The sequence below is a fragment of the Neophocaena asiaeorientalis genome, unplaced genomic scaffold, assembly GCF_003031525.2.
Source record: "Neophocaena asiaeorientalis asiaeorientalis breed wild unplaced genomic scaffold, Neophocaena_asiaeorientalis_V1.1 scaffold78, whole genome shotgun sequence".
NCBI lineage: Eukaryota > Metazoa > Chordata > Mammalia > Artiodactyla > Phocoenidae > Neophocaena > Neophocaena asiaeorientalis.
Window position 1 is genome coordinate 8525494 of NW_020175018.1, and position 13450 is coordinate 8538943.

A 13450-nucleotide genomic window follows, 5' to 3' on the forward strand; every position below is an offset into this window, starting at 1 on the left:
TAAATGTTTTAGGCTTTGTGGTCAATAGTCTCTATTGCAACTACTCAACTCTGCTTTTGCAGTGTGAAAGCAGCCATAGACAGCACATAAAGAAATAAAAATGTCTGTTTCAATAAGAGTTGATTTACAGAAACACATGGTGAGCCAGATTTGTCCCACAGGCCAAAGTGTACCAATCCTTGAATTAGGTAATAGGACTACTTTTGTCCTTTCTGCTCCCACCTGTTCAACTTTTATATAGTTTTTTTTTCTAAGCAAAGCCAAAACTATACTGAACTATCTATAGCTCTTCTATTAGGGTGCTAGCACCACAGAATTAACCATTTTTAAATGTACTGTGCATTATTGTGCTAGTATTCTGGGAGAATTTTGAGAAAAGTCTCAGACCTTTTTGTATTTTGATAGTGGTCATTTTGTACCAGTAACTTCTGTTTAAATCTGATAGTCACAAGAATTCCTCCGTGTCAGGATCCTGCTTTATGTGTCAGTAATGGTGGCTTTCAAATCACAAAGCAGCTATGACGTAACATATAGTGCATTCATTAGTCTTAGACTTTGAGGCTACCTCAGTCTTGTAATCAACGTCCCTGAACTTCTTTCTGCATCTGTAGAACTGGAGATACTACCACATACCTCAGATGGTGGTTGTAAGCAGCAAATAAAACTATGTGCAAAAGCACTTTGTAAACTAATACCAACATTTCAAGATTTTTTTTATAATTTAATGCTGTGTTTCCTTTATTTATTGTTTATTTATTTGGTTGCACCGCGTCTTAGTTGTGGCTCTCAGGCTTCTTAGTTGTGGCATGTGAACTCTTAGTTGCGGCATGCATGTGGGATCTAGTTCCCTGACTAGCGATCGAACCTTGGCCCCCTGCCTTGGGAGCTCAGAGTCTTAACCACTGCGCCAACTGGGAAGTCCCTCAAGATGTTTTATTTCCCCCCCAAAAAAAGTATTTTAGGGAATTCCCTGGCGGTCTAGTGGTTAGGACTCTGTGCTTCCACTGCAGTGGGGGCATGGGTTTGATCCCTGGTCTTGGAGCTGAGATCCCACATGCCACACAGCACGACCCCGCAAAAAAGTTGTTTTATTTCCCCCATTTTGTAGATGAGATAAATGAAGCTCAAAGACTTTAATGACTTGTTTTGATGTTAAAATAGTACAGTAGAAACTTTCTTATCCACCATAGTTACTCAGAAAAGTTACTGGAAGTAAGGTGTCATGAAAACTGCTGAAATCATATATCTTTATATTTATTCTCACTTGGAACAAATATATATTTAAATGTAAAATGTAAAAATACACAGTTTGCTTATCAATTTTGATGCAGAGTTGAGCTCTTATCTTTGGCTGTGTGTCAAATGATTGGAATTTTGCTTTGTTTTTCTTGTACAAACTACAACCATAAAGCTGTGGTTTCCAGTTTTGCTTTTTATCAAAAAAAAAAGTAGAGTAATAATTTAAAGATACTTTAAGAAGCAGTCTGACTTCAGAATTCTTTCCTCCACTCAATCTTTTACAGTTACATTGGCCACATCTAGTTCAATGACTTTTTTAAAAAATATATTACCTTTATTAAGTCTTTGTGTATCATTTAGTTTAGCTCTCATAAAAATAACACTCTTTTAGAGAAGCTGTCTTTTATGCACTTATGGATTATGGCTTTATTTTTAGGCATCTTAACTTGAGTGTGAGGCCAAAGCAGTTGTCATCCTTAGTAAGAAGCGGTGTTCCTGAAGCTCTTCGAGGAGAAGTCTGGCAGCTGCTAGCAGGTTGTCACAACAATGACCACCTGGTAGAAAAGTACCGAATTCTCATCACAAAGGTAAGGGGATGATAATTCAGCTTCAGCATTAGTCCTTTTAGAAATTTATTATAAAAAGATCATTGTGGCCATTTGATTTCTAAGAATTTTATATAATTCGTTTATCTGATGTAAGAGTAGAACTTTCATACTTCTGTCCCAGAGATATTTCTAGTGTTGGCACAAAGGAGAAGGCATAGGTTTTCTTCCTTCCTTTTCACCTCAGAGGCAAAAGATGGCCTCTACCCTTTGTGTATCTGAATCTCTTTTGACCATAATTTCATTCTTCGGTCAGTTGTGCTGTGCCATGTGTAAAAACTTTCGTTTGTTTGTTTATGTATTTATTTATTTATTTATTTTGCGGTACACGGGCGTCTCACTGTTGTGGCCTATCCCGCTGTGGACAGGCTAGGAGCCTAGCCTGCTCCGGACACGCAGGCTCAGCGGCCATGGCTCACAGGCCCAGCCGCTCCGTGGCATGTGGGATCTTCCCAGACTGGGGCATGAACCCGCGTCCCCTGCATCGGCAGGCGGACTCTCAACCACTGCACCACCAGGGAAGCCCTCCTTTCTTTATTTTATTTATTTATTTATTTATATTTTTGTGGTACGCGGGCCTCTCACGTTGCGGAGCACGGGCTCCAGACGCGCAGGCCCAGCGGCCATGGCTCACCAGACGCGCAGGCCCAGCGGCCATGGCTCACGGCCCAGCCGCTCTGCGGCATGTGGGATCTTCCCAGACTGGGGCACGGACCCGTGTCCCCTGCATTGGCAGGCGGACTCTCAACAGCTGCGCCACCAGGGAAGCCCCCTTTGTTTATTTTAATCCTTTTCACACTTCAAAGAAATGTGCTCTTTGTAGATAAGGCCTAGTCCTAGTTTTTACAATTGGAAGAACATGGTTCTTTTATCGTAAACCATATTCCCTTTTAGTTCATTCCTCTAAAGTGAAGAATTCTATTTTTTATAGTATCCGCTTCTCAAGTTCATGAATTGCTCAAGGTTTTGCAAGTGAAGCAACGAAATTTTTCCTTGTACAAGTATACAAGAATTTAAACTAATTTTTTGCAAGGTCAGGCTGTGCTTTGTGCCTTTTGCAGGACCCATGGTACTGGTTATAAGATTTGTTTTTGTTTTCTAAAATTCTTCAAGTTTTTATCTTTAGGAAGCAGTTTCTCCAGTGATATGCAAATCCCAAACCTGAATTATGAATGAATTTCTCAGAACCCCCAGTAATATATGAAAAATTTCCAAAGTGACAAAAGGTGGGACTTCTTTTAAAAATATATTAAAACGTTATGAGGTGAATAGTATCTCTATAAAACTATAATTTAAAAAAAAACCTTATAGGTAAGGACAACATTTGAACATGAAATCAGATCTTTCCTCAGCAGAAATACGACTTTTTTTTTTAACACCTTTATTAGAGTATAATTGCTTTACAATGGTGTGTTAGTTTCTGCTTTATAACAAAGTGAATCAGCTGTACATATACATATAACCCCATATCTCCTCCCTCTTGCATCTCCCTCCCACCCTCCCTATCCCACCCTCTAAGTGGAGAAAAATGACTTTTATTTGCTCAAAATATTAGTGTTTCTATTCATCATCTTGTTTCCAGACAGATGTATTTTCCTTCAGGAACTGATATTCTGTTTCCCATCATTATGTTGATGTTATTGTTTAACCAGCTATATTGAGTGCCTATTACAACCACAGTGCTGGAGCTAGGAGGTCAAACACAAAAGCAATTAACATAAATCATGTGATAGTCTGGAAAAGCACAGTGGGAACCATCAAAAGGAGTGATTAATTCAGCCTGGGGGAATAGGAGAGTCTTTATCAGGAATATGAAGTTTAAGATGGGTTCCAGAAAAGACCTCCCCAGGCATGGAAGAATGGCAGAGCGTTGTACTCATAGTACCATTGGAGACATGGAAGAACAAGGTTATGCAACATGTATGGCTAGCAAAAGTACACTTAGTTGATTTTTTTCTTTTATTGGCAAATCCTGTTTTGGATATGTAATTATAACATTTTGAAGTCCTTTGAAATGTTTGGCCAAAAATTATTTCTTAAATATTTTTGGTGTGGCTACTCATAGAGATAATTTAAAGACATGAAGTATTTGGGCTTCCCTGGTGGCGCAGTGGTTGGGAGTCCGCCTGCCGATGCAGGGGATGCGGGTTTGTGCCCCAGTCCGGGAAGGTCCCACATGCCGCGGAGCGGCTGGGCCCGTGAGCCATGGCCACTGAGCCTGCGCATCCAGAGCTTGTGCTCTGTAGCAGGAGAGACCACAACAGTGAGAGGCCTGTGTACCGCAAAAAAGAAAAAGAAGACATGAAGTACTCTATTTTTCTGGTTCCATGAAAATGGTGATATCTGTTTCTCAAATAGGAACCTGGTAGTTATTATTGTAATTGACATTTTAAAAATTTGCTCTGAATTTTTTTGAGGGGAGAAACTACTTTAAATTTTTTAAAATTAATTTTTACAGCAAGCTGTAATTTACATAGGCTAAAATACACAACTTTAAAGTGTACGGCTCCATTACATATGAATACACTGCTCTGATCATTACCAAAAGGAAGAATATATCCATCACCCCAAAAAGTTATTATTGTCCCTTTCTAGTCATAACCACTCCTACACCACCCCTGAAAAACCAATACAGTAAGTCCCCTACATACGAACCTTCAAGTTGCGAACTCAAAGATGCAAACACGTTTGCATGTCCAGTCATGTAAGTTAGTTCACGTATCTGGCGTACATTGTCACATGGTGCATCATGTACAAGTGGTTGTGCTTTTGTGTTCTTTACTCTACGGTACTGTATAGAGTACAGTAGTACAGAATCTTTATTTCAAGCCCAGGATGTCCAGAAGCCAGCATGAAAGCAGTGGTGATGTAGCTGATACTACTGTACTTTTCAAGGTACTGTACTATAAGGTTAAAAATGTTTTCTTTATTTTTTGTTTTTATTTGTAGTTTTATGTACTGTTTGTGTGAAAAGTATTATAAACCTATTACAGCACAGTACTGTATAGCCAGTTGTTTTAGTTGGGTACCTAGGCTAACTTTGTTGGACTTGGGAACAGACTGGACTTACCAAAGCACTCTCGGAACAGAACTCGTCATATGTAAGGGGACTTACTGTAATCTTTCCCTGGATTAGTTTTGATTGTTCTTGAACTTTATTTACAAACAATCATACAGTCATGCAGCACGCACTCATTCATATTTGACTTCTTTTGGTCATCCATTTTGGGAGTGTATCAGTAGTTTGTTTTATATTTGTTTTCGTTTTTTTAATTGCTGAGAATATTCCATTGTATGAATAAATCACACTTTAAAAAAATCTGTTCTGCTATTATAGATGTTTGTGGCTTTTTTATTTCTCCCCGTTTTAGCTTTTATAAAGCTGCTGTGAACATTCTTGTGTTGTTTTTTGTTTTGTTTTTGTTTTTGTTTTTTGCGGTACGTGGGCCTCTCACTGTTGTGGCCTCTCCCGTTGCGGAGCACAGGCTCCGGACGCGCAGGCTCAGCGGCCATGGCTCACGGGCCCAGCCGCTCCGCAGCATGTGGGATCTTCCCGGACCGGGGCACGAACCCACGTCCCCTGCATCGGCAGGCGGACTCTCAACCACTGCGCCACCCAGGGAAGCCCTCTTGTGTATATTGATAGCAGGTGCTATGGTCTGACTGTGTCCCTTAAAATTCATGTTGAAACCTAACCACTATACCAAGGTGATAGGGAGGTGATTAGGCCATGAGGGCAGAACCCTCATGCTTGGGTTAGCACCATTATAAAAGAGTCTCGGGAAAGATCCTCCCCACCTTCCACCATGTGAGGATACAACTAGAAGTCAGCAGTGTGTAGCCCAGAAGAGGGCCTTCACCAGAGCCCAGCTGTGTGGCACTCTGATCTTAGACTTCTAGCCTCCAGAATTGTGAGCAATAAAATTCTGCTGTTTATAAGCCATCCAGTCTATAGTGTTTTGTTATAGAAACCCAGGCAGACTAAGACAGTGCAATCTTTTATTCAGTTATTCTTCTATTGGTAGGCATTTATTTTGTTTCAAGTTTTTAGCCTCTAAATAGTGTTTGCTAAGCAATCTTACACATGTTCTAAATCTTTGACTTTTATTGAATAGTCTCAGTAGTGTGATTGTTGGATCAATGGGTAATATGTTTTTTAAACTTGTTATTTAATTTTTGTATTTAATTTACTTATGTCCAGATTGCCTCTGTGAAAGGCTATGACAGTTCACAGTTCCACCAGCAATGTAGGAACGTACCTATTAACACATATCCCAAACAGTATTAGTTATCACTGTAATTTTTGCTGTCAGTGGATGTAAGTGATGCCAGTATGTCTTTAGTTTGCAGTTCCCTGACTACAAATAAATTTGAGCGATTTGCTCTTCCATCTCTTTATATTCTTTGTATATTTTTCTATTAACTTTAAGATGTCAGTTTCTAAGTACTTTATATAATTATATTCTTTGTAGCTTCATTATAAATATCTTTCTAGAATTTTAGATTTATATTAACTTTATGGTTTCATGCCATACGAAACACTTTCAATTTTTATGTAGAAAATTGCATCTTGGTTAAGGTCTCTCCTACCTCTAGATTTTGTAAATATACTTTCCAACGTTTCCTTGTGAATTTTATTGTGCATGTTATATTTTTATGTCTTTAATCCATCTGGAATTTATTTTTGTACATGGCATATGATAGCAGTCCAATTTTACTTTCTCCCAGATGGATAACCAGTTGTGCTACTTCTATTTTCCTACTGAGTAGAACTGCCATGTTTGTTATATCTTAAATTCTCATATATGCTGGGATTGATTTCTAGCTTGTTCTATTTATTTATTTTTGTGTATTCCTATACCAATACTGTTTTGGTTAAAGAGGCTCTGAGTTATGTTCTAATATCCAGTAAAGCAAGTCTTTTTTTCACTGTTTCCTGTTTCATATTTTTCTTATCTATTTTTGCATATTTAATCTTCCATATAAACTTTAAAGTCATTTTCTCCAGTCTCACCATTATCCTGAAAAGTTATATAAGGATTCTAGTTTGAATTACATTTAATTCACATATTAATTTAGGTTATAAGATACATTGTTATAATATCTTTACATCTGAGAATATGGTATGCCTTTCCACTTGTCAAGGTCTTATGTCTGTTGAAGACTTCAGAGTTGCCTTCATATATGTCTTGTTCCTCTTTTGTTAAATTTATTCCTAAGAATTATCTTAGAGTGTTGTTGCTATAGCAAATGGAATATTTTTTTTTCTGATTTCCATTTCTAAGTAGCTAATTGCTACAACAGAGAATAGACATTAATTTTTTCTAATTCTCTATCCATCTACCTCTTGATATTTTGATTAGTCCTCCTAATTTTATACTAGCATCTTTTAAGATTTTCAGGTATATGATAATAGCAGCAAAAACAGTTTCACTTCTTTTTTCACTGTTTATGCAGGCTACTAAATTTTCTTGTTTTTATATTTGATAGAAGCTTTAAGACAGTGTTTAATGATGGTGGTGATAGCATCCCTGTTGAGTTCCTGAGTTCAATTTAATTTTAATTAAAATGGTCTTAGTGATTCAGACTTCTGGAAAGCATGCTATTCAGTTGTGGGGGTTTTTTGGTAATACTTTTTATTTTATTTAAGTGATTTTATTCTGTCTCAGGCTTTGATTTTTTTTATTAGGAATGTCTACTGAAATTTTATGAAGGACTTTTTCAGCACTTAATAGTGAATATGATTTTCTTTAACTTGTTGTTGGAGTAGATACGTTATCAACATATGATAGACTTCTTGATATTGAACTACCCTTGGCTTCATGGAATAAATTTCTGCAGACCAAATACTCCTGGAGTTTTAGTTTTCTGTTCTTTCTGGTCTTTGACAGAGGGTTCCTCAACCCTAGTCTCTAGTTAGAACTTGTCAGGCACAGGGGAAAGAAGCCCTAAGTAATCCACAGGGACTCTTACAGGCTCTCTTACTCCCAGCTGTAAGACCTATAGCTATTTGGGTCTGGTAAATCAAGTAAATTGGAGTTGAGAATGGAGGGAAAAGAGGGTGCTTTCTGGTCTCCGGCTTCCAGAATCATCCTCTGGTCCTTCTTTCTTTTGGTTATTTTTCACCTTTTATATCAGTGACTATTTTGCTTAGTACCAAAAATTTACATCAGAATGGCTTCCTTAACAGATTCTTTTAATAAATAAAAGAATAATGAAATAGCAGCGTGTTCTGATGTTTCTCTTTCCTTCCATCCAGTCAGCCTTGTGTTTTCTGAAACCTATTTGCATTGTTTTCGCTAGTGATTTTAGTGGCAAAACTCAGTGGTAACAGTCTTTTGCCATGAATTTCAGGTTTTTATCCAGAGCCACATAATCGATATTTACATTTCTGATTGTCCAAGGGAAGCCCTGGAGGCCCAGCCACATTTTACCAGTCTGGAAAAATAATTTAAATATCTAATTATAACTTCATTTTAATTAAAAATCTCTTCCTGGTCGATTTGGTAATAGTCAAGGATTCAATAATATTTAATCATAAGAACCTCCTGTGGATACTAAACAAAAAGGGGATCAAGTTAGCAAAAAGATCACTGGCCATGAAGTTAGGAAGTGTCTGGGTACTAGTTTCAACTCTGCCACTGGCTTACATGAACTCGGATGAGGTTCTGACTATTTCCTTTTCTCTGCTGAAATGAGGTTGCTGAAGTAAATGGTTGAGCTTCCTTTAAGTTTCCTTTAAGCTTTAACATTCTGTAAAAATGAAATGGAATGTTTGAGTCCTGCCCCCAAAATAGCCTGTGATTCTACTGTTTCACAACTCAGTACTCTTGCTGTCTGATTCTGTAAGAAAACAGATTGCCAGTGGACTTTCAGAACTTTATTGTCTGCTCCACTATAGCAGTTGCCATAGTAGGTCAGCTATAGACTGAATGTTCTTGGCTCCCCAAAATTCATATGTTGGAAACCCTAACACCACCCCCACCCCCAACAATGTGATGGTGTTTGGAGGTGGGGCCTTTGAGAGGAGATTCAAGATTCAAGGGGCCTCTCGAGGGGGTAGAGCCCTCATGAATGGGTATAGTATCCTTATAAAAAAAGACCATAGAAAGCTCCCTTGCCCCTTCTGCCATGTGAGGACACAGTGTAAGATGACTGGATGCTCACCAGACACCAAATTGCCAACACCTTGATCTTGGGCTTCCCAGTCTCTGGGACTATGAGAAATAAATTTATTGTTTATAGGCAATTCAGTCTATGGTATTTTTGTTATAGCATTTCTAATGGGCTGAGATACTATTCCTTTAAGTTGTTATTTGTGAAAATAATTTTTAAGTCCCTATATCCCATCTTTGTAAATTCACGTACCCTCTGATGAGTTTCTGTAAGTCATATATGTTCAGGCAGTTTTCAAGGTCTTTCCGAATTATAAGACTATAAAGACATAATTAGGTTTGGTCATATTAAATTTGCTGATATCTGACAGTGTTTGATTTACAAATAGGCAATTTCACATGCATCAACCTAATAATTATGGGTGAATTAAACTGTTACCATACTAGGATTTTACTTTAAAGGTCTTCCCATCCAAAAACAAATGCCTGTTGTTTTATTAGGCATTTGTTGTTTAGTCAATCAGAAATACCTTTGAAAGCCTGCTTTGTGCTGGCCGTATGTTAAGGTCTTATGGTTATGCCCATGAATAAAATATACCTGTTCTCTGGTTTAGGGGACTCTACAGTCTAATGAGGGAAATAGGCAATTAACTAACCATTGGGAATAAAGTTGCATGAGGGCTATAGAAAAGAGGATACATATTGTTGTGCAGCAAATGACAAGGACTTCTCATCTAAGGGTTCAAAACGTTCTCTTGTTCAGAATTATCCAGGAAGGGGGATTGTGGTGGTAGGAGAGGGGGGCGTGTGTGCATGGCATGTGTGATGTTAAAAGTCAAGGGGAGGGCTTCCCTGGTGGCGCAGTGGTTGAGAGTCTGCCTGCCGTTGCAAGGGACGCGGGCTCGTGCCCCGGTCCGGGAAGATCCCACATGCCGCGGAGCGGCTGGGCCCGTGAGCCATGGCCACTGAGCCTGCGTGTCCGGAGCCTGTGCTCCGCAATGGGAGAGGCCACAGCAGTGAGAGGCCCGCGTACCACACACACACACACAAAAAAAGTCAAGGGGAAAAGCATGTTCTCAAGGGTGATAAAGAGCTTGGCAGTTTCAGAGTGTGAAAGTTGGTAAAGTCAGAGAAGGTAGGTAGGAGCCAGATCTTAGAAAGCTTAAATAAGGCATATTTAATATCTCAGGCAATGGGAAGTCATTTTAAGTAGGCAAATGATATATTCAGGTTTGGAAGGCAGTATGCAAGGTGATTTAGTGTGTCCATCTACAGGTAGATTATCTTGATTCAAATCCTAGTTTTGTATTCAGGCCATTGACATTGGGCAATTTACAATTAAACCTTTTGTTTCCTATGTGTAAAATGGGGTAATAATAGTATCTTATTTGTAGAGTAGTTAGAATAACTTAGATAATGCATGAAAACACTTAGTACAATTCATAGCCCCTGGTAAGTATAAATTAACCACTTAGTTATTGTTATTATTTATATTATCATTGAGTTAGAATGGAGTAAGATTAATTGCAGCAAAACCTAGTAATTCAGGCAAGAGATAATTGTTACTTGGTTTGTTATTATTTGTATTATTGAGTTAGAATGGAATAAGATAAATTGCAGCAAAACCTGTTAGCAATTCATGCAAGAGATAATTGTCACTTGGTTTGTTTTAGTGGCAGAAGGGATAGAGAAAGAGATAACTTCTTGAGAGAAATTTCACAGGTAGAATCCTTGGCACTTGGTGATTGAATGAATGTGCGAGATGAGGGAGAGGGAGGAATTAAATTGGGTTTGGAATGACATCGATATAAATACACCCACATCAGCTGAACTAAAAATAATTAAATCAACATTTAAAGCTCATTTTTACTAAATAATAAGTGATAGATAATGCCCAGAAGTGAATCTTATGAATTTGAAGCACTGAGATTGATCCTTTTCCATCTATAATCGATAAACTGCTGAGGAGGCTGGGAGAAGAATAAATGTAATTTGAACAATCTTTTCTCTTTTTCGTTTGGTGTTTCCTTTCTCTCTCTGCCATTTTTCATTTTTAGTTCTGTGATTTGGTTATTTTAATTTTTTAGTGTTAGGTTGAGCCATATAGAAGTTTCCATTTTTGTAGATCAGAAAATATTTAACCAGAAATGAAATGGTTAAATATTAACAATTTCACATGGTTCATCTAGTTATATTCTCATTCTGTAAAAAGTTTTAACTGGGGCTGTAGGTGTCTATTTTGAATTAAATTGAGTACCAAGGCCATCTGAAGGAATGTTGCAGTGATGGCATAAGGACAAGTGGAGCTGAGCCCCATGAAGTAGGTGACTTAACCTGGCATCATCTATTCAGTGTGGCTCTGAGAGGGCATCATATGGCCAGGTTTTTTGTTAGCTTTACCAAAATGGACATGTTATATATTACTTTGGCTTTTTTTTTTTTTAACCTGATTGTAAAAAATAGCACATAGAAATTAGCAAATTCACAAAACCATAAAGAAGAAATTAAAAATCACTTGTAATCCCACTATCCAGTGAAAAGTAGAATTGATTTTTAATGCATTTTCTTCCAGTCATATATACAGAAATACTCTTTTATTAAAAAAATCATGTGACTGCATTATTTTTAAAGGTAAATGTATGTATAGATTTTTGTTAGGACATAGATTTATTGCTCCCCCTTGTCATTAGTAATTTGTCTCCTCTGGAGAAAATGGTTTCCTTTAATCCAAAACAAAACATTTAACTTTTGACTGATTATTTTCTTTAATTCCTAGTATGAATATTTTGATTATGGCTCCTAGAGTGGTTTTACTAAAATAGAAACAAAATGGAAAGAACTACTATTGTACTAATGGTATTGTAACAGTTTGTGGGTTTTGTTGCATTTTTTTTTTTTTTTTTTTTTTTTTTTGGCGGTACTCGGGCCTCTCACTGTTGTGGCCTCTCCCATTGCGGAGCACAGGCTCCGGACGCGCAGGCTCAGCGGCCATGGCTCATGGGCCCAGCCGCCCCGCGGCATGCGGGATCCTCCCGGACCGGGGCACGAACCCACGTGCCCTGCATCGGCAGGCGGACTCTCAACCGCTGCGCCACCAGGGAAGCCCTGTTGCATTTTTATAACATTTTAAATTCTTTAAAATTATCAGTTAATATATTACCTGTTTTTATCATTGTAACTCTCTAGTTTCATACATGAGAAACCTGAGATGGAATAAGAATAAGTTACATGCCCAAATTTACAAGTAGTTAAAAAAGCCTGGACTCTTGACTTTGGTGAATGGTTTTTCCATTTATTGAAATACAACTCTCAGGAATCATTCTTTTTTTAATTCAATATTTATTAAGCAGTCAAAACATGGAAGTTCAAAAATAAAGTCTATGTCAAATGTATATATTGAGTAACCTGGTTTGGCTGGAGGGCAAGGTATTTGGGGGTTTCGGTATAGTAGATCAGACTGGAAAGGCAACAGGAGCCATTGAGTCTTCTTGAATAATGGAGTTCATAATAACCATAATGAAGCATGTGCTATTGGATATTTTAACGAGGCAGAAATGAATAGATTAGAAAAATGAACAAGACTAGAAGTCCAGACAGTATTTAATGATAGCCTAAAGCATTAAAAACTAAAAGGAGGAAACGAATTTGAGAGCCATTATAGAAATAGATTCATAAGATGTGGTAGCTAAGAATGGTATATTAAGGGAGAGAGTGGTCAAGATGATTTCTGAGTTCATACCTGAGTGCCCGGGAAAATGTGAGAAAAAAAGTAAAAGAGTCTTATTTGGTGGGAAAAAATGTATTTAACTTTGTTCATGCTGTGGTTGAAGTCTCTGTATGACATCCAGTTAGATGTGTGACTAGCAGGCAAATTGTAGAAGGAAAGGGGAACTCAGGAGTGAAGTCAAGTTTTGAGACATAGGCAGAGAAATTATTTGTCTAGTGGGAATAATTAGTGCCATACCATCTTTCCTTCTTGCCTTACATATGTATAGCCTCAACGCATTTGAGGAATGCAGGGCAGCAAAGTGTCGAAATAACTGTCATTGCCCTTAGACCTGGGCAGTCACAATAAGAGAGGGCACCTCAGGATTCAGAAGAGCCCCAGCCTCAAGCAATGCAGTAGGACTGGTGGGAAAACACAGACTATTTAGGAAGGCTGTTTGAGGTTGTGTGAGAAGAAAGTAAAGTTATATATCCCCTGTGTACTAAGTATTGGTAAGCCTTTTGTATACACTATCTGCTTTATTTCTCACCAACATCATGAAATAGGGAGTGTGATCCTCATTTTACAGATGATGAAACTGAGGCTAAGAGAGGCTAAGTAATATTAGAGCAAGGAAGCAAGGATTTGAGCCAGATGGGTGTTCAGTGCCATGGGTCTTTTTGCTGTGCCACACTTTGCCATCTTTTCCAATAAGACCTGTCAATTACAGCTATCAAGCTTATGCTCAGTAGGTTTTTTGAGTTCCTTGCCTTCGTGCAGTAAGC

General features: G+C 38.0%; 1 protein-coding gene across 4 annotated transcripts in view; it reads left to right on the plus strand.

Moving 5' to 3' along the window:
• Positions 1–13450, plus strand: part of RABGAP1 (RAB GTPase activating protein 1) — a 169863-nt gene that overhangs the window by 68673 nt on the left and 87740 nt on the right. For all 4 annotated transcript variants that reach the window (XM_024762276.1, XM_024762277.1, XM_024762278.1 and 1 more), the window contains exon 13: positions 1676–1826. In XM_024762276.1, coding sequence (XP_024618044.1) covers positions 1676–1826 — 151 coding nt within the window. The remainder of the gene's footprint in view (positions 1–1675; positions 1827–13450) is intronic.